The sequence below is a fragment of the Antrostomus carolinensis genome, unplaced genomic scaffold, assembly GCF_000700745.2.
Source record: "Antrostomus carolinensis isolate BGI_N321 unplaced genomic scaffold, ASM70074v2 scaffold11430, whole genome shotgun sequence".
NCBI classification, from domain to species: domain Eukaryota; kingdom Metazoa; phylum Chordata; class Aves; order Caprimulgiformes; family Caprimulgidae; genus Antrostomus; species Antrostomus carolinensis.
Window position 1 is genome coordinate 1,509 of NW_010289129.1, and position 22,511 is coordinate 24,019.

At 44.8% G+C, this 22,511-nt stretch overlaps 1 protein-coding gene across 1 annotated transcript in view; it reads left to right on the top strand.

Annotated features, from left to right (window-relative positions):
• Window positions 1–327: 327 nt before the first annotated feature.
• Window positions 328–22,511, top strand: part of JAKMIP3 (Janus kinase and microtubule interacting protein 3) — a gene marked incomplete at its 5' end in the record, with an annotated part of 30,080 nt that continues 7,896 nt past the window's right edge. Inside the window, 12 exons of the mRNA XM_029085235.1 lie at window positions 328–825; window positions 9,945–10,160; window positions 11,739–11,858; window positions 12,318–12,464; window positions 13,308–13,439; window positions 13,902–13,937; window positions 15,275–15,334; window positions 16,593–16,721; window positions 18,210–18,338; window positions 20,339–20,422; window positions 21,355–21,417; window positions 21,787–21,885. Coding sequence (XP_028941068.1) covers window positions 328–825; window positions 9,945–10,160; window positions 11,739–11,858; window positions 12,318–12,464; window positions 13,308–13,439; window positions 13,902–13,937; window positions 15,275–15,334; window positions 16,593–16,721; window positions 18,210–18,338; window positions 20,339–20,422; window positions 21,355–21,417; window positions 21,787–21,885 — 1,713 coding nt within the window. The remainder of the gene's footprint in view (window positions 826–9,944; window positions 10,161–11,738; window positions 11,859–12,317; window positions 12,465–13,307; window positions 13,440–13,901; window positions 13,938–15,274; window positions 15,335–16,592; window positions 16,722–18,209; window positions 18,339–20,338; window positions 20,423–21,354; window positions 21,418–21,786; window positions 21,886–22,511) is intronic.

Consider the following 22,511-nt stretch of genomic DNA (forward strand, 5'->3'; position numbering starts at 1 on the left):
ACAAAATGCTTCAAGAGAGGGAATTTCTCTTTTGTAAGTCAGTTGCATGAAGGATGCATGGCATGGCTCAGTGACCCTCGTTTTACCTGAAACCTCTTTAAAAAAGCAGTGTTTAATATGTAATCAAGTATTTGATCATAAAGAATGAACAGAATGCCAAATATGTAGTTCTGTGTGAGGTAACACTAATTGGGCTTTTGCTCTAAGGCACAGACATACAACGTTAAGGTCTAGTACTCTGAAATCATCCATGCCATTTTAAAATATTGTGATAATTTATATTAATCATTACATCACTTAAAAATACTTTTTAAATATTCCCTTTAGGTCAGCAAGTTGGAAAGAGAGAAAAATCAGGAAGTTAAGCAGATCAAAGAACACGAACAGCATAAAAGCACAGTGGTGGTAACAGAGCTCAAAGTCAAACTTCATGAAGAGAAAATGAAGGAGCTCCAAGCTGTTCGAGAAGCACTTTTGAGACAGCACGAAGCTGAACTTCTTAGAGTAATAAAAATTAAAGATAATGAAATCCAGAGGCTACAAACCCTTCTCAATGCTGTACGTGACGGGGCTCCTGACAAGGTGAAAACAGTGCTGCTCACAGAGGCGAAGGAGGAGGCCAAGAAGGGATTTGAAGTAGAGAAAATAAAAATGCAGCAAGAAATTTCAGAGCTGAAGGGGGCTAAGAAACAAGTGGAAGAGGCTTTAACGATGGTCATCCAGGCTGACAAAATCAAAGCAGCAGAGATAAGGAGTGTGTATCACCTGCATCAAGAGGAAATCAGCAGAATTAAGAGGGAGTGTGAGAGAGAAATTCGCAGACTGGTACGTGTTGTTCTCTGCATCTATGTTTTTACTAATGCTTACGTTATCGTTAGTAAGGAGATGGGAGTGCGGTGCTGGACTCAGATGAATGACTGAGGAGGGGAATTCAAACTTCTGGACCTTGCTTCCAATCTGTCTTGCATTTACTAGTAGAGATGTCAAAGTGGGGTTTTTTAAATGATGAGGATGTTTTGTAAGGAACTTCTTTACCTGTGTCAGTGCCTATGAATATTGTTCACATTTCCAATATCAGAAAGAGGCCTTGGGTTCCTAGCTGCTCAGGGGAATTCTACAAAACAGTTGTGTTTCTCGGTCCATGCCTCTATTTCTCCACCAGTTGTTCCTTGCTGATCCACCTTGGTACCTCCCTTTCCCTGCCTTTGCTAGTTCCCATGAACATCCCATAATGAGCTTTACACAGCCCCCAAATGCTCTTTTTTCTCCTTTGGTGGCCCCCCAGCAGTGACTCAGCAGGCTCCTGACCTCAGGAGGTAACTGGATTTCCTCACCCATCATGGCTCATCTGGTCCTTGCTGGGTCTTTGTGTAGGTTGATCAGCCTTCAGTCACCTCATGGACCCGTTTGAGCCTCGGGTGGGGCAGTGTGACTCTGAAAGGCCATGGCTAGTGCCTTGTGGCTCTGGGGTACCCTTCCAGTGTGTTTGGAAACCTGTGGGAGAGGTTAAAATGCATCGTGTTGCTTGGAAAAGAGGAGAACTCCCTGAGGGAGGGACCTCCCTCCAAGAGGGAAGTCTTGGCACAAGAGCCTGGCAGGCCAGCAACACTTCCTGAGTTTTAGGATGACTTCTGCTCCGCTGCCATCTCAGATACTTGCCTTGCGATTCACGCAGCCTTGTGAGCGCACAGCTGATGTGCAGGACTGTATCCCCTGTTACTGCCGCTCCCAAGGACACGGGAACAAATGTCACACCCATACTCTCGTGATGCGTATTTTGGGTCTTGTCTCAGTATTTATTTGAAGTTACCATCGTTTTGGCTTTGCCATGCTTTTTTATAGTATCCAGAGTCTCAGCATAACCTCATCCATGTCTCTTCTGAGTCATTATCCCTTGACTATTATCCAAATCCTAAAAAAAAATAAAAATAAAAATAATTAAAAATAGCCGATCAGCTTGCAGACTGACCCAAGTCAAAGCACAGCCGTGTAGCCCTGGAGAGCCCACCCAGGCCAGGGCTGGGACAGCATCGGCTGTGTCCTAATGAGCCCAAGCAACCGACACCAACCGAGGCACCGTGTGCTGCCCCGTTAGTCCCTGGAGTGTGACCTGCCCTTCATTTAGCCACCCGTCCTCTCAGACTTTAGGATGTTAAGTTTTGGGTTTTTTTTCCCCTCAGAGATTGTTTTATTTTTATGAAAAGGATATTAAAATTATTTATAACCAACTGAGCTATGGATACTGTTCAAATATCCTGCAGTGTAGGTCCTCTCCTCTCTGAACATACATTACCAGGTGCATTGATTCAATACATCAGAGGGGAAGGATGGCTAATGTACATCCTAAATAAACTTGCTGCGTTGCGTGAAAAGCCCACGCTAATGGCCTCTAATGTAGAAGCTATAAAATAAATATGTTCTTAGTTATAAGGACTGGTTTGGGGTTATGTTTCCTAAATTGCCTTTGAAAATCAAACTTTTTTAATTCTTGCATGAAAGAATCATATTATCTAACTGTACTAATTAAGTTATGTGATGCCATGATTTTACCAAGCCCCGAGTGCTTCCTGAATGACTTGAAGTATTCTCAGCTCCATTGACTTGACCAGAATTTATTTCAGTGGGAGCTGGTGGCTCCCAGCATCTTGCTGGGGAGGGCCCTGCTCTTTGTCCAGTTCTGGGCCCCACAGTTTGGGAAGGACAGGGAACTGCTGGAGAGAGTCCAGCACAGAGCCACCAAGGTGATGAAGGGAGTGGAGCATCTCCCTGCTGAGGAAAGGCTGAGGGAGCTGGGGCTCTTTAGCTTGGAGAAGAGGAGACTGAGGGGAGACCTCATTAATGTTTATAAATATGTTAAGGGCGAATGTCATGAGGATGGAGCCAGGCTCTTCTCAGTGATGCCCAACGGTAGGAGAAGGGGCAATGGGTGTGAGTTGGAACACAGGAGGTTCCACTTGAACTTGAGAAGAAACTTCTTTACAGTGAGGGTGACAGAGCCCTGGGACAGGCTGCCCAGGGAGGGTGTGGAGTCTCCTTCTCTGGAGACATTCAAAACCTGCCTGGACGCCTTCCTGTGTGATCTCATTTAGGTTCCTGCTCTGGCAGGGGGATTGGACTGGATGATCTTTCGAGGTCCCTTCCAATCCCCAACATCCTGTGATTCTGTGATAAGTCTGGTGCCACGTTGTACGAGAGAAGCTCTCCTCACTATGGAAATGAGGCGATTCTCAAAACACTTAAACTATGACTGAAACCAGCGCTTTTTTTAAGATGGGGGCCATCACTAAAGCCCGCTCACTGAGCTTCCTTGGGGCTGCATGAGATGGAGAGCAGCAGAGCAGCGCGGCGCGAGCGGGACCAGCCAGCGGAGCGATGCCGGAGGCGCCGGCTCAGGTCCCCGCAGCTCCGCGCTGGCTCTGCTCCGTCGGGCACCGCGCCCTCTGGTAACGGCTGTGCCAGACATCCAGCCCTGAATCGTCAATGGATTCACCTCGGGGCTTTCAAAGCTCTGTGATTCACGCACAGTGCGGTATTTAGTTATTTTAATCGAGGGGGGAAGTGACCTTTGAGCACATTGTTACTTCACACCTAGAAAAAGACTTCTTTTTTTGTTTAGTCAGAGTAGAGAAGGACAAGTTGCACTCATGCACGCTGAGCTTCGCAGTGATGTCAAGTCCTTTAGAAGTAGTTTTTTAAAGTAATTTATCTCTGATAGGTACAGTTTTTCATTTCCAAGTCAAATACATCTATACAGGCTTAGCTTATGGAAAATCCTTCTATAAATAGTCAGACAAAGATTGTTTTAAAAAGGTGAGTTAGTAACACTATTAATAATGAAAGTAGAATAATCCATTATTGTACTTTTAACCTGAAGCCAGTTTTTGTCCTTTATTGGACATCCAGGAATATATTTGCTGATGTCTCAGTTTAGACTTTTGGAAAAATGTCAGACAGCTTTTAAAGGAGCAGATGTGGTGGAAGCCACAGCGTCAGAATTACTTCCAGGAAACTGGAGTTTATTTTGGCCTTCAGCATCATCCTCTCTGTCAGGTTTTGCCGAGGGGGGTGCAGGGTGTACCTGCTCAGGCTTTCCAAATAACCAGCTCTGCTATCACCCTTTCCATTTTGTCAACTTACTGCAACTCTGCACGCAGTTAAATTGTCACAGCGAGGCAATCCCAGTGCCGGTGGCTGAGCTGTGTCCTGGCCACCTTTCCAAGGGGGGTCCCTGTGAAACCCTAGCTGCTTATTCTGGTTGTTTTTCAGGTGCCAGGGTAACTATTACCCGTTGGTGCCAATGGCTTCGGACTAATCCCGTACAGCAGGGCTGAGCATCTTGGGGTTCTGTGAACAGCACAGGAAATAACGTGTTTTGCAAACATGTATGTTCACATTATTCCGACCTCGTGGTTTCTGTTTGCACATGTGGCTCATGCTGTTTGTGTCTGTAAAGTCTGGGGGTGATGCTCTCCAGCGAAGTCCAACTAACCCAGTTAAGCTTTCCCTAGCTCAGAAGCTTGAGAAATGTTCATGTAGGAGATGAGAGTCCCTTGCAGATGGTAGCAAGTGAGTACGGCAACAGCCTTCTTCCTAAAGAGTTTCTAATTTTAGTAAACATTTTTAAAATTTTAATTTGTGCATTTTAAAATGGCTTGAAATACTCCACAAATGTATTTAATGACATTTGTATGGTCTTCTACTAGTAGCAGTGTGTGCACGTCCAGAGAAAACAGCCCTTCAGTCAGAATTCCCTGAGATTAACTGGCCTTGAATTTTGCTTAATGGGGACTAAAATTCAATGTGGTAAAGAGCATTTAAATTTTCCTTAAATGTAGGCTGGTCAGAAAGGAGAAGTGCTGAACGGCGATGGCCGCTGCAGCCTCCCTTCCTCCTGGCCTGTTTGTAAGGGGACTAAAACAGAAATCAGAAAAACTGAAAAAATGAGATTTGTTAGAGACTGGAAAGGGTTTATTTTCAACTGAAGATAAACTTTAGGTGGTGATGACTACTGAGAAGATTAATAACCTGCTCTAATACCTCCTGTAAGACCATTGTACACTGAGACCTTCCTGGCTTCCTCATGGGAATGCAACACCCCAGAGAACGAGGAGATCGATCATTTCAGTGGCACTCTGAACCTCCGTGTTTACAAGCTCTTCCCAGAGATTCCTCTTTCAGGCAGAGGTAAATTAGTGAAGATGTCTGATTTAAAGGATGTTATCAGATGAAAAGTGTAGGAAGCTGACTTTTTAAATATTAATTTTATTGGTGATTGATTTATTCTCTATCTTCTCCTTTTTATTCCCTTATATGGTGAAAAATTACCAGATTTGGTATTATAAAAGTATCTCAGCAGTCACCCTATACTGAAGGGTAGACAAATTATTCAAGGTGCATAATTCCTTCTTGCAAACATGGATTATTATTTTTTTTTTTTACCATTTGTGGTTTGAACCTGATTTATAACAGCATGGGCTGCTCTACCAGGGGAGCTCTTTGCCCGGTCGCCAGGTCCTGGGTGATACGTGACTGTGTGGGACAGCAGCTGGAGCACGTTAACTGGCTGGAAACAGGCGTGTTGCATTTACTGGGAATATTATAAACATCTTCTGTTTGGTTAATTACAACTGGGATTTAATCAGTCTGAAATCGAATCGTTCTTTGGCCAGAGGTGTAGCAGGATCACGTTGCAGGATGGAGTTTTCAGCAGCACATACCACACGTGCCCTCGTTTAACTGAAAAGAGATGACAAGTCGTCTCCTCTTGTGCCTGAGGATTTGGCAGCGGTACGGGAACAATGGCCATGCGCTGCTGCCATGGACTCGATGAGCTTAAAGGGCTTTTCCAATATAGGCCATTCTGGGATTCTGTATAACCTAGTTCTGGCATAAGATTTGGGAGGGAGAGTCACGGCGTGGGACCACCTCTTCTGGTGGGACTTTGCTCCTGTGTCACAGCTTAACTGCAATGAGGAATCATTCTCTTGAGGAACTGCTGCCCATTGCAATGCCTCCAGCAGCAAAGTCCGCATGAAACGCTCTCAGCTATCATCTCCTCCTCAGCAATAAGGAAGAGACATCTCTTTACAATCCCACTCTGATCAGTAAAACGGGCTGGGGTGTTCTTGGGAGCCACACCATGGGTGTGGGAACGACACGAGTGGCCGTAAGGAGCATTTTGCTCTTCTGTAGAAGCACATCATGTACTTTGCAATGTGCAGCTCTGATTGCAATATACGCTGCAGTGTGTGTTGTAACAAGATGTTCCAATAGTGTGAGAGGTGATTACACATGGCATTTTGGTTTTCAGCTGTACTGAAATGGGAGGAATTTTTCTGGGCCAAAAAAGAAAAGAAACCTCAGCTTGCTCCTCTGTTGTATTAGCTGAGTTCCCATCCCCTGCAGTGGTGGGAATCAAGGTGGATTTGGTGCTGCAGCACTGTATGACAGCCTGACGTAGATGTTAGCAGAGTTGAAACACCTTGAGTTAGGAACATGACCGGGTCAGGTGTGTCACTGCACAGGTATGCTACCAGCATCCCCCCAGCTCTCTGTGAAACACAAACCATAGTGCTTGATCTCAACGCCCAGTCCTGGAACGCTGCCCTGAGGTGTCCTCGTAGAGTACTTGGTAAAGCCTGGTTAGCTTTACCCAGCTGGCTGTGGCTGATGAGTGACACATCACCAGGACAAAGAGGCAATTGCCTTTATTTCTGGAGAGAGAAGGTGCCCGTGAGCACCCTGCACGCGGGGTACATCCCCTCTGCCAGCCAGTGTCCCTGAACCCCGTCTGTCGGGGGGTGATCACGCTGGAGGGTGACCCCCTCTCCTTTCATCTGGGCCCTCTCTTGTCAGCCTGGGTGATGATGGGGGGCCTGGCAGTCCAGTCCCCACAATCCTGAGGACCAGGGCCCTGGGCAGGTCCCCTCACATGTCCTAATTGCCAGCTCTGACACCGTGTCCCTGGGGAGATGCGTCTGTCGTGTCAGAGCTTCTCCTTTGCGTTCCGAGCTGCTGCCTGTGCAGGACGAGCTTTCATCATCATCTCCACATGCAGGACGGGCTTTCATCATCATCTCCACATGCAGGACAAGCTTTCATCATCATCTCCACATGCAGGACGGGCTTTCATCATCATCTCCACGGCTGGGAGCTTCAAAGGCAGATCTGGGCATGCCACTCTGCTCCTGATGGCGGCTGTGGAGCAGCAGAGCTGCAAACGCCCTGGAAACATCGCGAGAAGAAATCTCCCAACCAGGGAATTTACGTGTTGGATTTTACCTCTGCCATGGAAATAAAACACTTAAAAAGAATCCCACGGCTTAAAAGCAGCGGCGTGTCAGCCCGTGCGAGGGATGGGATGTAGCACGAGGAGGGAGTAACAAATTGAACCTTGCATGGGATTACATTTGCATAATTGGCCTCAGCTGTGCTCACGGGCTGGTTATTAATTAGCGCTCCCACATAAATATTCATCCCAAACTGAGGCAGCGCGTGCGACCTAACGTGGGAACAGGGAGAGCGTGGGGCCGGGCGGGCTCTGGGGGGGTTGGATGCTGCTCCCCTCTGTGCTGACGTCCGTGTCGGAACCCATCAGACACGGGGTGGGGAGGAGGGGTCCCCCCGGTCCCGCACCCCTCGCAGGATGAGGCCGGCGTGTCTGACAGCCCGGCGGGGTGCGTGCCTGGCGACCAGAGCCTCTGCCCGTGAGTTGCGAGTTGTTCCTTGTCCTTGTGTTTTCTTAATGTTACTGATCCTAGGAAGAAATGTGCTAAATTATATTTTTCAGTTGAATGTGTCCTTCAGTTTGTACTATTTCTACAACATTTCTGTTTAATGATGGGCTGCGAACAACTGTCGTGTGCATTTCATGAACGTGAATTTAATCGTATGAAGAGAAATGTGAATACTGATGTTTCCTTTGTTGTTTATGAAGATTATATTTAGGTCTTTTTCTAGAAAACAGACCATTAGTGAAATACTGTGAAATGTTTTGTGTTTTCTCCAGTTTCTTTGTTCCTTCTAATTTAAAGTGTTGCCTGTGTTGTACCATGCCTTTGTTTTCTTATAAATAGGGATTAACTGCCCAATATTCTGCTTATTTTAAACAATTCATCATTTTATGATGTGTTACCCTTACATCTATACATCCATTTAGATTTCTACCTGAAGAACCTCAGCAGGCATCTCTTTGTTTCATTCAAAGTTAGTAGATCATTGCCTTAGTGGAAATTGTCGAAAGCACCTTGGATAAAATGGCACCCAAAGTACATTTGATTTGCTCCATTTTACTAAAAGAATTTAGATTTTGCTTAACCTTGAAACACAGCCTCCACGCAGGTATTTATGAGTTGTCCTGTGTTGTATTTTGGCAAAGGCTGGCTGTTCCCCTGGGGACCATGGGGGATCTCTCTGTGTGTGACAGAGGGACATCACACCCCAACTCCTGTGTCCTCTCCCGTGGCATTTATTCATCCCTCCACCCAGACACACCTGATGGAAGTAATTTTCCCCTTCCCCTTGCTGGGTGTGTGTAAACTGCTGTCACTTGCTTTTTCCCAGAGTAGGTTGTTTTTGCAGTTATTGGCAACAAAACACCCGGAGTGATCTGTTAATTGACAATGTCCTTTTTTTCCAGGTTTACAGACAAAGCTATGAAAGATAAAAGTATCGGGTGCAGTTCTCACAAGGCCAAATGTTCTTCTTTCACACAGGCCACAGTGTAAAAACTGATCATTTAGATTAAATGTGTAAAGTCTCAAAAACTAAAGTCAAAAATCTTACACTTTTATGGTGTCTGAAACCAGATGACCAGACACGTTAGGGGATGTGTATGGTTTCTTTCTCCATAGAATCATTGTCTGTGAGCACACGTGGCAGCCCTGTGGCGTGTGAGTGTCATTAATACTTTATATTCATGTATAATGTATCGTGTGTGCAACCCAGCTGGGACGAGCCTGAGGTTCTCTGGCAGTGTTGTACATCCTGGCGGGCACAGAGGAAGGTTTTGGGCTGTGCTCAGTAATTTTTCATTATTAGGCAGGGCACAGGCCATCCCCATGTGAACTCTCTGACCAGAGGGATCCTGGCATAAGCCACGGCACCAGCGCCCAGGCTGCGGCACGGCTCCGAGCGCGGCGCTCCGCGTTGGGAACGGGGCTCAGCCCCTCCAAGAGAGAGGCTGGAATTCCACATTAGCACCTGGAAAAAATCTGAGTGTGCTGTCCCTCAGAAAATATTCCTGGAGCACCTGGAAATTGGATGTGCCCGATCCCATGGCGATGAGCACAGTGCTCTGAACTCAGCGGGAACAGCGCAGGCAAATAGGGAAGAGGAGAATCAGAGGCAGCTGGACATTTGTCATTTAAGCACTTAACCATTTTGCTTAATGTTTATTTTGCATAAGCAAAACCTTTAATAGAAAGGGGACAGTTAAACAAATTGCTCACATGGGAGCCTTTCGGAAAAAGAATTTGAAAAACTCACATTCCTCCAATATTTTGACAACTGAAAATTATGAATCCAGATTTTCAAAAGGTGGTGTCTGAGCAAAATGCTGCGAAATCATTGAAATGTTTGAGTGAACTAATGCAAATTGTGATATGACTGTTAGGTTGTTGGGGTTTTTTTAAGATAATCTGAAAAGGCACTCAGAATACGGGTTATTTCCTAATGATTTGAATGAAAAAATTCCTGCAAAAAAATATTTTATTCTGGGTGGCCTCCAAAAGAAGAGGGATATTCAGGAGTTGAAGGAATTCAGTTCACATGGTCACTGTCAAATACTGGTTGCTGTTCTCTTTCCAAGAAACCTCTGTTGTATTCTCATGCTGAGGGGTGTCTGCTCTGTGCCACTGTTCTCCGGCCGCGGTTGGGGGTGAACGACGCCGGGTTGTTGTCGAGCCGCTGCCTGCCTGTGTGATTGTGTTCTGTTCTCCTTGTAGATGGAGGAGATTAAGTTTAAAGACAGAGCAGTCTACGTGCTGGAGAGAGAGTTAGGGGTTCAAGCCGGGCATGCTCAGAGACTGCAGCTCCAAAAGGAGGCTTTAGATGAACAACTGTCCCAGATCAAAGAGTCTGATCGGCATCTGAGCAGCCCCAAGCGGGAACTTCCTTATGCAAGTGGTGCAGGAGACGCTTCAGATCATTCGGGAAGCCCCGTAAGCACTTTCACGTGGTTTCAGCTACATGAACGAGCAGAGAGAGTGACAAAATGGCACCAAGGGACAGAATCTTGATGAGTGCACCCTGGAGCAACAGCTTTCCCATAACCGGGCGGGGGAAACCCCCAGGCACCCGTTTCTTGCTCGCATTCCTCAGACAAACCTTGAAGATTTCAAATCAAACCTGGTTATGGGAGAGCTTTTGCTTGTTTTTTTGTCATGTTGTTTTCTGGTTTGTTTGGTTTGGTTTTGTTAGCAGGGTGAAATTTTTCCGTTCTCTTTCTCTTCCTTTTCCTCACTGTTCCATACTTCTGCCACCTCCCTTAATTTGACACAGTTTTGCCAACAAATGATGCAAATGCATTTCTAACCAAGTAATGTATGTGTGCTAGCTTTGGGAACTGCTGACAACGGGGGTTTTTGAGCAGATGTACAAGGCCAGTTTACAAAGGGGAACGGGGGAAGGTGGTGGGTGGATGGAAGTCCCACCATCCTCCCGGAACACCGCTGTTGGCTCGGGTGTTGTGCTGCTGAGTGCTCTCACTTTCAGTGGACCTGGAAGTGCATTCAATACCTCTAACCTGCTCCCTCCTATTTCTTTTTTACAATGCACTATCCAGAACATTAAATTTTAGTCACTCTTTCACAATGACTTTTTAAATATGACTGTGGCTGCTTTTGCCTTAATTTGCTAATAAAACCCCCTCAGTTAACTGACCTCATATATCTGATGTATGCAAATTTTATTCATTGCTGATTCTCATCAAGATTTCTTTTGCAACAGCCTTAATTTTCTCAGTAGAAGTGTAAATACCTGAGCAAACCAATCTGTTTTATTCTTTGTCCCAAGCCTCTCCTGCACCTGTTGAATGAGGAACCCTAGACCTCCCAAAATTGCCACCAGCACTAGGGACGCTAATTTGCTTCTTTCTGTTTGTACTCTGCTCCTACCAAACATCTCAACAAGTCCTAGAGAAGGGGGAAAAGTCTGTCACATTTGTAAATAGACGTAACTCCTCCCTGATTCTGAACAAGAACACATCTGCCTATATTTCTATTCACTTATAATTTGATATAAGCATTTTCACTCAGATAAAGTGCAACCCCTTTGGCTTTATGAGTGACCCTTTAGAACGCAACAAGGGCCACAGCTTTATGGAAGAAGAGCTTATGCAATAGTATAATTGCATGGATTTTCCCCATTTGTACTTTTTACTATAATTTTCTTATAACAAAGTCCTCAGAGTGGTTGATGTGTCTGAAGCACTCAGTTCAACGGTGGCATACATTGGAAACATTGCCTTCATTTTTGATATTTTCTTTTCTGTTTCCAAGTTTACCATTTGTGACTTTGTATTTGCATATACATACTTCTGCATTTGCATACTTTGTTACATTTTCACTCCTAACTTTCCGTTGGTCTCATCCTGCAGCTCTCAGTGCTCAGTTAGGTTACGTAGGTTACACTCTGCCATACAGTTTTAAAATGTTTGGACTTGGGATAAGAAAAAAAGTTTGAGCTTTGAAAAACACTGATACTTATGAACAGTTATTTGCAGTTGATCTTTGTTTTAGGAACAGCAGTTGGATGAAAAGGATGCCCGGCGTTTCCAACTCAAAATTGCGGAGCTGAGTGCCATCATCCGGAAGCTGGAGGACCGGAACGCGCTGCTGTCGGAGGAGAGAAACGAGCTGGTGAGTGCAGCAGTGAGGCATGGCCACGACAGCTTGTGAGTGACCGGCCCTGGCCATGCCTTGCCCCCAAAATAGCAAGATCTTTTCCCCTGCACCCTTTTGAAATCGTTGCAGGACTAGCTGGCTCCTCCTTGCGCTCTGTATTTGGTGATACGCCACATCACGCTCATCTTTGCTTATATAACAATGTTGGGTTTTTTTAAGATGGCATTAGCTGGAATTATTTTTACTTATTTTTTAAAAATGAATAGATTCCCCACATGGTACAGCCATTGTGCAGATTGAATACCTCATGAAGGAGGAACGATCTGCTTCCCAATGGAAAATACCAACAGTTTCTGATCAATTCTGTTTTGCATTAGGAGAAAATACTGCTAGTGTGATAGTTAAAGAAAACGATTAATCTATTTGATGAAAAATAACAGTTTCAGAGGTGTTAATTCTGTCTTTATCTTTCAGTTAAAACGTCTTAGAGAAGCTGAGAGTCAGTATAAGCCCATTTTGGACAAAAATAAACGCCTTAGTAGGAAGAATGAGGAATTGTCACATGCCTTACGTCGAATGGAAAATAAATTAAAATTTGTAACGCAAGAAAATATAGCCATGGTAAGTGTCTGTGTGCTCCAGGGAGAACCTGCCATTTAGTGCTCACAGGGCTGGTGAAGTCGGGCATCATCCCAAACTCGCAAGTTCGATAGGAAACTTCCCCCTTTGGGTGCTTGCTGAGATGTTCTGGGGTACTCAACTGAGTGGTTTGTGGCTTGAACATGTTTTATTTTACATAAAATGTTTTATTTTAGCTTTAAAATAAATAGTTCTGAAGAAAAGAGGTTGTGTAAGCTTTGCCCACTTTGATCAGGCGAATGCTCAGTCACTGGCTGCTCAGCCTCGACATGGGCACAAATCACCCCACTTCACCTTGGACTTTTGTACCAGAATTGCCTCGTAATCCTGGAGAAATCAGCACCTGTGACTTTTTTTAATTGAGTATTGTTAGTGGGCAATAGCTGGCAGCACGTAGCTGTGGTGTTGTATGGATGTGGCAGGGCTGAGGTCATCCCCGTGGGTGCTGCAGCTCCGGGATTGCTGCAGAGCAAAACAAACGAGAGGAACCCACAGAGAAGCAACATTGGACCTGGCTCTCTGAATTCCTTCTCCACCCAGAGAAGCCACACAGCTCTTGGTGAAGCTAAAGAGCAGGAGCAGCTGAGCTGCTGCTGGCCCCTCTCTCTGTTGCGTTGGCCCCGTTGTCCTCCCCAGTGGCCACAAGCCGCACGCGGTGGTGTGAGGAGCAGGGGTACCTGGTGTGTTTGCAGTCTGGCTGTGTCACCTGGCAGGAGCAGGAGAGCTGCCAGAACAGCCGTTAGATTAAAGGGAAGGGTTACACGCCATCCCTGGGCAAAGCCTGCTGATCATTTCCTCTTCTGCCGTGTGGGTTTCTTCTTTTAGAGACAAAGAGCTGGAACAATAAGGAGGCCGAGCTCTTTAAATGACCTTGACCACAGCCAGGAAGAAAGAGAAGTTGATTTCCTGAGACTGCAAGTCATTGAACAGCAAAATATCATTGATGAGCTCTCCAAGGTAAGATGTCTTAGTGCCACTCTCCTGTGAGGTCAACTAAGGCCATAGCAGGAGAACAGGAAGCCTAAGCAGGGTGTGCTTGGGCTTTTGTGAGCTAACGCAGTGGAAACATGGTAGGCATTGCTGTGATGAGTAGTGATTGAACTGAATAGAAGTTGTCTGGGGTATAGTATTTGGGACAATCCTTCCAATCTACATTGCACTTGTGTGACAGAACCATTGCAGCATGTCCAGTAGATACGCCAATGGCCGGATTCTGCATCGGCGAGAAAAAATGTCAGAGCTCCTTTAGCTGGAGACGGCGTCGGGGCTAAAGGCTGCTGTGTGCAAGGGAGATGCTCTGCAATCCTGTGTTCTCAGTCTTCGGAAAGAGCAAATACTGAAATCAAATTACTCCTTAAGAAAACAACTTTTTTTTTATGTCTGTACACTTACTGACAGTTTTTCATTCTTTTTTGTTAGACACTGGAAACTGCTGGGTATGTGAAGAGTGTCATGGTAAGAATGACAATAACTTCGTCCTCATCTTTGTATGCTTTAAAGTGTTGTTCATGGAAAGCATGCAGGGCATAATCACCATATTTATCACTCACAGCTCCATTCAGACAGCGAGCTAACACAGTGCTTTCCTCAGGGTAGATGTTGTCAAAGGCTGTATCACCAGAAATTGCTCACCTGGGAAAAATGTAGTGATAGTGGTGAGGAGAGCTCTGGTGAGAGAGGAAAGCTTTTTTCTACCTCAAAGGCCAAAGTGAGCATGGTCACCCTGTCCCAGTGGCCAACAGTGAGTGTCCCACATCTCCGGGACAGCTCTGCCACGTCAGAATTGCAGGGTTTTGGAGTCTGATTATCATTAGCTTTGTCTCACCCGTGCTGGCACTTTCTCAGTCACTGCCCTTGCCTGACTCATCCCTTTGATATTACCAGTAAATATTTAGTGAAGTCGGGGCACTAACATGTATTGATAAAACGTGCCCTGTTCTGTTCTTTGTTGCCATGTGTGCAGCACAGCTTGTGTTGCCTGGCAAAAACACGTGCTGCATTTTCTTCCATCACAGCTGCTGCTGTTAGGATTTGCCACGTTCTCCAGCGTCACACAGTGTCGTCACATCCTTTTACCAGATGGTTACAATCACAGGTTATGGGGGTTTTCCCTTTTTCTCTCTGCAACCCTGGCCTTTGCTTGGATTTGCAATTCAGAATAAAGACTTTTTTTCAGTACTATAAAAAACTGACATGACTCTGTGAAGAGTGTTGTGATTTCCACTGATCAGAAAAATTCGCTGGCAGCAATAAAGGCTCAAACCTTTTTTCAGAAGCACTGGGGACCTGCAGATCTTTAGAGAAATCAGAAAGTGCCGAGTTCAAACAACTCTGAATTTGGTGTCCTTGGGCTGTTACCCCTGTGCACCTTCCAGAGGGCACAAGCAGCCGTGGCACTGGGAGCCAAGGGCTGGAGTCAGCCTTTGCTTTCCCCCCTGGACAGGGAGCCCATCCACCAGAGAAGAGCTGCAGCGTGGGCTGGAATTGTGCACTTACTGGTGGGGCAGCTCCGGAGCGAGCCCTGAGCTGTCAGTGTGTGTATTGGTTATAACCACCTGGCTTTTGCTATTTGGATTTTCATTAATATAAAGAGCAATTGCTACTTTTTCTGTGACAAACTTGGAAAGTTTTGGAGTAAAACTAACATCTGGCTGAGGAAAGCATGGTTATTCCATCCTGAGGCAGTGCCCAGCGTTGGGTCATTGGATTGCCCAATGACTACTAGTACTGACAGAGTTAATGTACATAACAGCTCTCTGAAAACAGCTCATGTATCTGTCTGATTCTTCCAGGAACGTGATAAGCTGTTAAGGATTAGGAAGCAAAGGAAAAAAATGACAAGAATTCCTAAGGTAAAAAAAAAACCACCCAACACTTGTGTCGTGACATGCTGGTGGGCACGCTGGCTTCCTGGGGTCCTCCAAGTACCTCAGAGACACGCGCGAGGGAACATTCTCCTCCAGGGTCTGCATGTGGGTCCTGTTCTTAAATTTGGGTGGTGTAGCTCAAGAACATTCATAGGCTGTGTTGGGATGTTCAGAAAAGATGGGGCAGGAGCAGGGGAACTGTTTGCATTGCGCAGTACGAGTGTTTGCAGGCTCTGCATTTACCCCGTGGGACCTCAGTGGGATGGGATTGGTTTAACACGAGACAGATTTTATGAATTAACGCATCTCAAAATGATCTTTTAATGGCACTGCCTGAAAACATATGTAGGTTGTAAATAATTCATTACGGAGTTTAGTAACATGTAAAAATTGCTGGTTACCAGAAGCAACGGTTAGAGCTCAGGGAAAAAGAAAGTGTTAGTTAATGAATACTTGGCAGGATGTTAATATAAATATTAACACTGTTATGACATCATGAGATATAATGTCAGGGACCTGAGAGCAAGCTGTGATCTACATATGAAGAATTAAGGTGGCGCTGGAGCTAATGAGTCTATAAATAATGAATTGCGGTTGATGTGAGATAATTCCTTAACTCCTGCCATCCTGCAAATGGCAGCCAGGCTTTTAAACCAGTTATGTTTTGTCTCCTTCAACAGTTACCTGCTGCAAATTAAAAAACCAACCAAACAAACACAAAGCTAAAATCTAGAAATGTAAATCAGCAATTAAATGTATCATTAGAACTGTGTTTGAAATGTCATGTTTGGCTTTCAAGCATTTCACAGTAAATCTTTCTTTACTACCACTTCCCTCATTCTTTTAAACAGAAAGCAGCTTGGAGTGGAAAACTTGTTTTCTTCAAACTGTAAAGACATTGCTGAGCTGATTAACTTCACGTTTTCAACTTAACTTTTCATGTGATATTTATGGTAATGACAGGAGGGACACTGGGGTGGTGACAATGGGTTAACAAAGACATTTCAGTGCACAATTCCCACCTCGCGCCGAGATGGTCCCACAAAGAAGTGAAAAGGAGGCTCTGCCTTAGCCAGAGGAATCAGGAGGAAAATGCATTAAAAAAAGTCCTGGGTTTTGATTTTGCACACTGTGAGACCTAATAACAAACACAGCCATTCCACGAGTTGAATAGTTTTAGCTGTCGTCAGAGCACTGCTGCCACGCGAGGCAGCTGCGCTGGCTGATGCCTTCTCTCTGTCAGAAGCCAGTTGTGGAGACGTTTTTTGGCTACGATGAAGAAGCTTCTTTGGAGTCTGATGGTTCCTCTATCTCGTATCAAACTGACCGGACAGATCAAACCCCTTGCACTCCTGAAGATGACTTGGAAGAGGTATTCATAAAAATATGTGTTCTTTTGTTTTGAAACCTCGCTACTAATTTTTAATGAGATTCCTGGTCTGTTATAGATGTATTTAATCATCTGTCACCTCTGACCAGGAAATTAAAAATGTGTGTTAAATTTAATGCTGTGCATGCTGTTTAATATATTTCTGGATCTCAAGTCTTCAGTAATTTCACAACTTCTAGCCAAGCTGGAAATATTATCTCCTAAGAATATTATATTTATAATGGGTTTATAGGTTAGAGGTCTAAAAAGATGGAGAATTTGGCCAAGCCTAGGGAGATCTGTTCCCACTGTGGTTTACTGCAGGGTTGTGCACATGTAGTTTGGTTCAGGTCCTTCTGTTTGTCATTTTGACCTCGGCACAGAGCTCAGCCTTAAGCAGAAAGGTTTGTGTGTCTGGAAGAAGTGAGCAGTCACGTCCAGCAGCGGTCTCCAGAGGACGGGCTGTCTCCTTGCCAGTGTATTGAGGTCGTGACTTTTCTGGAGGCTCTGAATGCCCTGAACACAAAGGTAGCTGGTAATTCAGGTAGAAGTGATTATCCCGGTATTTTTCAGGGCTTCCCTACAAATGCCTTCCTGAGTGTGTGCCAGATCACTGTACAGTCCCACGTTTCTGGGTTTAACAAGAATCTTGTAATAAACAAAAAGTTGCTAATAATGCCCTGCAGCCTTTTCGTGGGATGCTGCCTGTAATTCTTCAGCTGCCATTTCACCTCTTCCACGGGCTGTAATTAGATTGTAATTAAAAGGGAAGCTAAAGAATCCCTGTCTCCATCATAAAAGATACATGAGAGGTTGCCAGGTGTGTGCTGCACTGCAGGAATTCTGGGTGTATTTTATATGTATGAGCCTCTTTATTTTCATTCCTGTATTGACACTTTTTTCCCTGTTCAGACAGTACAAAGTTTACGCATGCACCCAGCGGTACCATTCCATTTCATGTTGAATGAAATATTCCGGTCAACCTGACATGAAAGCATTCAGTGCTGGATGTTGTAAGGACAGTGAAGAAGATGAAGGACTCTTTTCATGTTGATGTCACCATTTCTATGAGTATTAGACACTGTCAGGCGTGGCTTATTCTCCAGATTGGAAACCTTTTGTTGTTTCAAGAAAGTTGTATTTTCACCTCTAAATGCGATGACTTTGCCTGTTACAGTAATAAAGGGCGATTCAGTCTTTAGTATGTTATATGGATAGCAAGGTTTTATCTTTCTAAGGTGGGGAATTATCTTTTTTTTCCTATATTGCTTTTTTTTTTTGAAGCAATTTTAGCAAGAGACATTTAAGGGACAAGAGAGAAGTAGTCTGAGGCCACGTGAACAAGATCCTTAGTAATGTGCTTCCCAAATTGCATTTCCAAATTAATTTTGGCACTTTTTAGAGAAAGCAAACGTAATCCACTCTTATACCTTTTACTTTCACTGCAGACAAAAAGCACCTGGTGCACTGAACGCCTGTTTTGAATTGCAGGGCATGGCCAAGGAGGAGACAGAACTGCGGTTCCGGCAGCTGACGATGGAGTACCAGGCTCTGCAACGAGCTTACGCCCTATTGCAAGAACAGGTCGGAGGAACATTGGATGCAGAACGAGAAGTTAAGGTCTAAATGGCTTATATTACATGAAAATAAAGGATTGTCATTGTCTGGGGGTTTCCAACTGTACTTGCTCAGGTTGTCAGGGCTCAGGCAGCCCCTCCAGCCCGCTGCCACCGGGGGTGCGGGGCAGGGGACCTGGCTGGGCTCCAGGGTCTCCAACACCAATCAGCCTGTCCAAGATCCCCTGGGAACTGGAGGGACTACTGTTAATTTGTCTTTGTTTTTTCATCTTTGGTCAGTTGAGGAGAAATTCAGACAGAATTTTAATGGAAAATCCTTAAAATTAAGCTCTTTTTCTATAAAAATTTAGGACAGACAGCCTTAAATAAATATATAGCCTGGTGTTTAATTCCTTATGGATTCTGTGACATTACATGATTCCTCATAAACTGTTTAGAAGGCTTATAGCTGAGAGAGATTCTTTTTCTTAATTAAATTGCAGAGTGCCTGGTGCTACTCTGCCTGCCCGCCTGCCTCACGCAGCCCCCACAGCTTCAAACATCTGGCCTAAAAGGTCACATTTATTAGGAGTGTGTTGTACATTGCAAGGAGCTGGCAGGACTTATCACACCCCGAATTAATGGGTGACATAACAGTTCAAATCCTGTTCTGAGCTAACAGTTTGAAGCCTCACAGGAGTGTAACTGTGAGGTTTTAATTGGGCTATAAATCTGTTATGTGAAGGTGTTATCCTGGAATGCCACTGCAGTTCAAGGGAAGGATGATGATGCTGGCAGACACCTGTATCATCCAACCTAGTCCTTCTGGTCAGGACACCTCCAGCATCTGCAGCACAGCCCCACGTACCCCGAGCTGTGACTGTCCCAACCCTGGGCACTTCCCTGGCTCCAATCAGACAGAAAACATTCAGCCAAATTCCTCTAGCTGAATTCCATCTTTACCATAAAATAAGGGCTTTCCTAGCTGTATAACTAGTCTGGTTTGCTTCCACTGGATAATTCAAAGAATTAACTGCTAATTTCGCTGCTGTCTCCACTGGTGAGTGACCTCTCAGCCACTCGGGTTTAGCAGCATCCCTGGTGTCCCCGTGACCTCCCCATTTGGCAATCGTAGATCATCTCACTCTCTCTAAATGCCCAAACTGCATTAAAATCAGCGTTCCCAGAAGCATGCAACTCTGCTCTGAAGTGTTAGGAATTGCACAGGTGAAGAAAATCGTAAGGCAACAAGACATGCCTGACTTGAAAAGTGACTTGATTTTACTTTTCCCAGAGTAGGACCAAAAGAGAGAACAATGCAGATAATGCAAACAAATGAGATTCTTCTCATTGTAAGTCACAAGGTCAATAGCAGATAAATGGTTTGAGGAAAGAAAATGTTCTATAAAACAATATTTGACAAATAAAATAGGTAATATTAATTATGTTTGTTCTCCAGAAAACACGTGTAGGCAGGTGGTGTGCCTTTGAATAAGCATGAAGCTACAAGTATAGTAAAAAATTACACACGATACAGTAAGACCATAAGGGAGGGTACTGCAGGCATGAGGAAAGCAGTGTGCCAGTTTGTGACATTACACATGTAGGGTCTGTTCTGAGCTCTCTAATTCATCAAAAATTTAAAGGAATCAGGTGTGCCCAGAATTGTGGCATGATAATTTTCATTTGTCTTCATGGAGAAATGACTCTGCATCACACTGGCATTTTTAAACACCTTATTTTAAACACCTAAGAGGGAAGACTGCTCGCTGCAGCTGCCATCACCAGCTGTGAGAAGCCCTTTATATTTTGCTCTCCTCCTGTCCACCTCAGGGGATGCTGTTCATGTTAATCCTGACTTCAGGCTCAAAATTATTGTCCTATCTCACAGACTTCTTTTTACGATTAATGATGGACGGTATGTGCTTAGCTGCAAATTTATTCTGCCAAAAAGCTTTAAAAATTATTTGTTCAAAGTATTTGATTTTCTGTACCTGTGTTAGCTTTTGTCTTTTAAAGAAAGTCTGATTTATTATTTTTTTCTTTTTCCCTCGTATCCTACAGACACGTGAGCAGCTCCAAGCAGAAATACACCGATCTCAGGCTCAGATAGAAGATCTGGAGAAGGCACTTGCAGAGCAGGGACAGGTAATGCAAGTGGCCAAACACCAGCCCTCATGCTGGGGATGGGAGGGGGCTCTGGTCGTGTTACTGTGTCATACTGCAGATGCTAGAGAGGGTTCATGTCTGTATGGACTCATCCTGATGTGGCTTTTTGATAGCTGTTCATTTCATACAAAGCTGTTCATTTCATACAAAGTAGATGTACTAGGGAAGCAATTACCATCACTCTGTGCTGTAGTGACCTCCCCTGCACATCCCTCATCACCACTGCACACCTGATTTAGGAAACATTAATCACAGAATTGCCCAGATTGGAAAAGCCTTTTAAGCTCTTCCAGTCCAACCATGAACCCAACACTGACCAGTCCCCAACTAACCCATGTCCCTCAGCACTGTGTCTACACGACTCTTCAATCCCTCCAGGGATGGGGACTCCACCACTGCCCTGGGCAACCCCTTCCAATGCCTCAGACCCCTTTCAGCAAAGAAATTCTTCCTCACATCCCATCTCAACTGCCCTGGCCACAACTGGAGCCCATTTCCTCTTGTCCTGTCCCTTGGTCCTTGGTTGAACAGACCCACCCCCACCTCTCCCCCCTCCTCCAAGGGACTTGGACAGAGCCAGAAGGTCTCCCCTCAGCCTCCTTTTCTCCAGGCTCAACACCCCCAGTTCCCTCAGCCGGGAACTCATAGCTAGAAATATCCCTTTTACTACAAACCAATCTTTTATCTGAAAGAGATTTTTAATCTTTGGAGTGTTTCTATTCCATTTGTGTACTACAGAGTGATAAAATAAGGCAGAAAGGATGAGCTTTGGTATCATAGGAAATTACAGAATTACAATTTCATATGCAATATTGTTCTGTCCAGATGTGTGATTTAATGAAATACTTGCTCCTGTGTTTGTGCCAAACATTGCAAACTTCACCTACAGCATGGGTCATTTCTTTTTCAAGGACATGAAGTGGATTGAGGAGAAACAAGCATTGTATAGAAGAAATCAAGAACTGGTAGAAAAGGTGCTCAATGTTTCTCTTTGTATTATTCAACTACTATTTGTAGCTTAAGGAATGAAAAGGTGCAATATTTAATCTGTATCACACAGCTTTACTGGAAATAATTCACATGTAATTCCTTATACACCTGCCAGAAAAAGCGGTTTTCTGGCATTCCCTATTGCCCCATAAAATGTCCCAAATGTGGTTGTGGGGAAAAGCCCTGTATTCCCCGGACACTGGGGCTGTGCTCCCCGCTGGTGCTGTCCCCAGGGGGTGGGCTCGGACCCTCCGTGCTCGCACTGACCCTGATGTTTCCCCAGCACAGACATCGCGAGACAGATCCGGAGCGATGCTGCAAACGCTGCTGACAGGCGTTGCTTTATTTTGCAGATAAAGCAAATGGAAGCTGAAGAAGCTCGCTTGAAACATGATGTCCAGGACGCTAAGGATCAAAATGAACTCCTGGAGTTCCGGATCTTGGAGCTTGAAGTGAGCACATGTTGCAGCCACGGTCCTGCCCAAGGCTGCACAGTGACATGGGGAACTCGCCCGGGTTTAAAGACCCACAGTGCACTGAACGAGGCCAAAGGGTTGGGTACAAAGAGCTCATAAAAGAGAAAAATAAAAATCCAAAGAAACACACAGCCGGGGATCACCACTCGCGTTCTTGATAGGTTGCTCTGGCAGTCTTACCACTCTAGTAATTATAAGATCCAGCAGATTGGCTCGTGATATAGATACACATTTTACTGTACTCCATCTGTTCTGAGAATGCAGAGAGAGAAAACCAGAGCAGATCGTAGTGGGAAAGAAAAAGAAAAAGGAACTTTTTTTCCATTGTGAAAAGTCATTGCTGTGTTTCACCTCTTGCTAAACCTGCAGAGAAGGAGTCGCGTGGCCTCGACGGCTCTATTGACTCCCACGAGCCTCTGTTGTCTGTATCGTTACCTGCATTTACCAACAGGATCTACAAGCTCTGGGGAACTCTCTTCCAGATTCTCCAAAGAGAAATTAACGAAACAGCTTACAAGAAAGTTTTAAATTATATTTAAGTTAGACTAGGTACAAGTGTATAGTTTTGTTCAGATATATTATGTAGTCAAAAGAATAGGTAA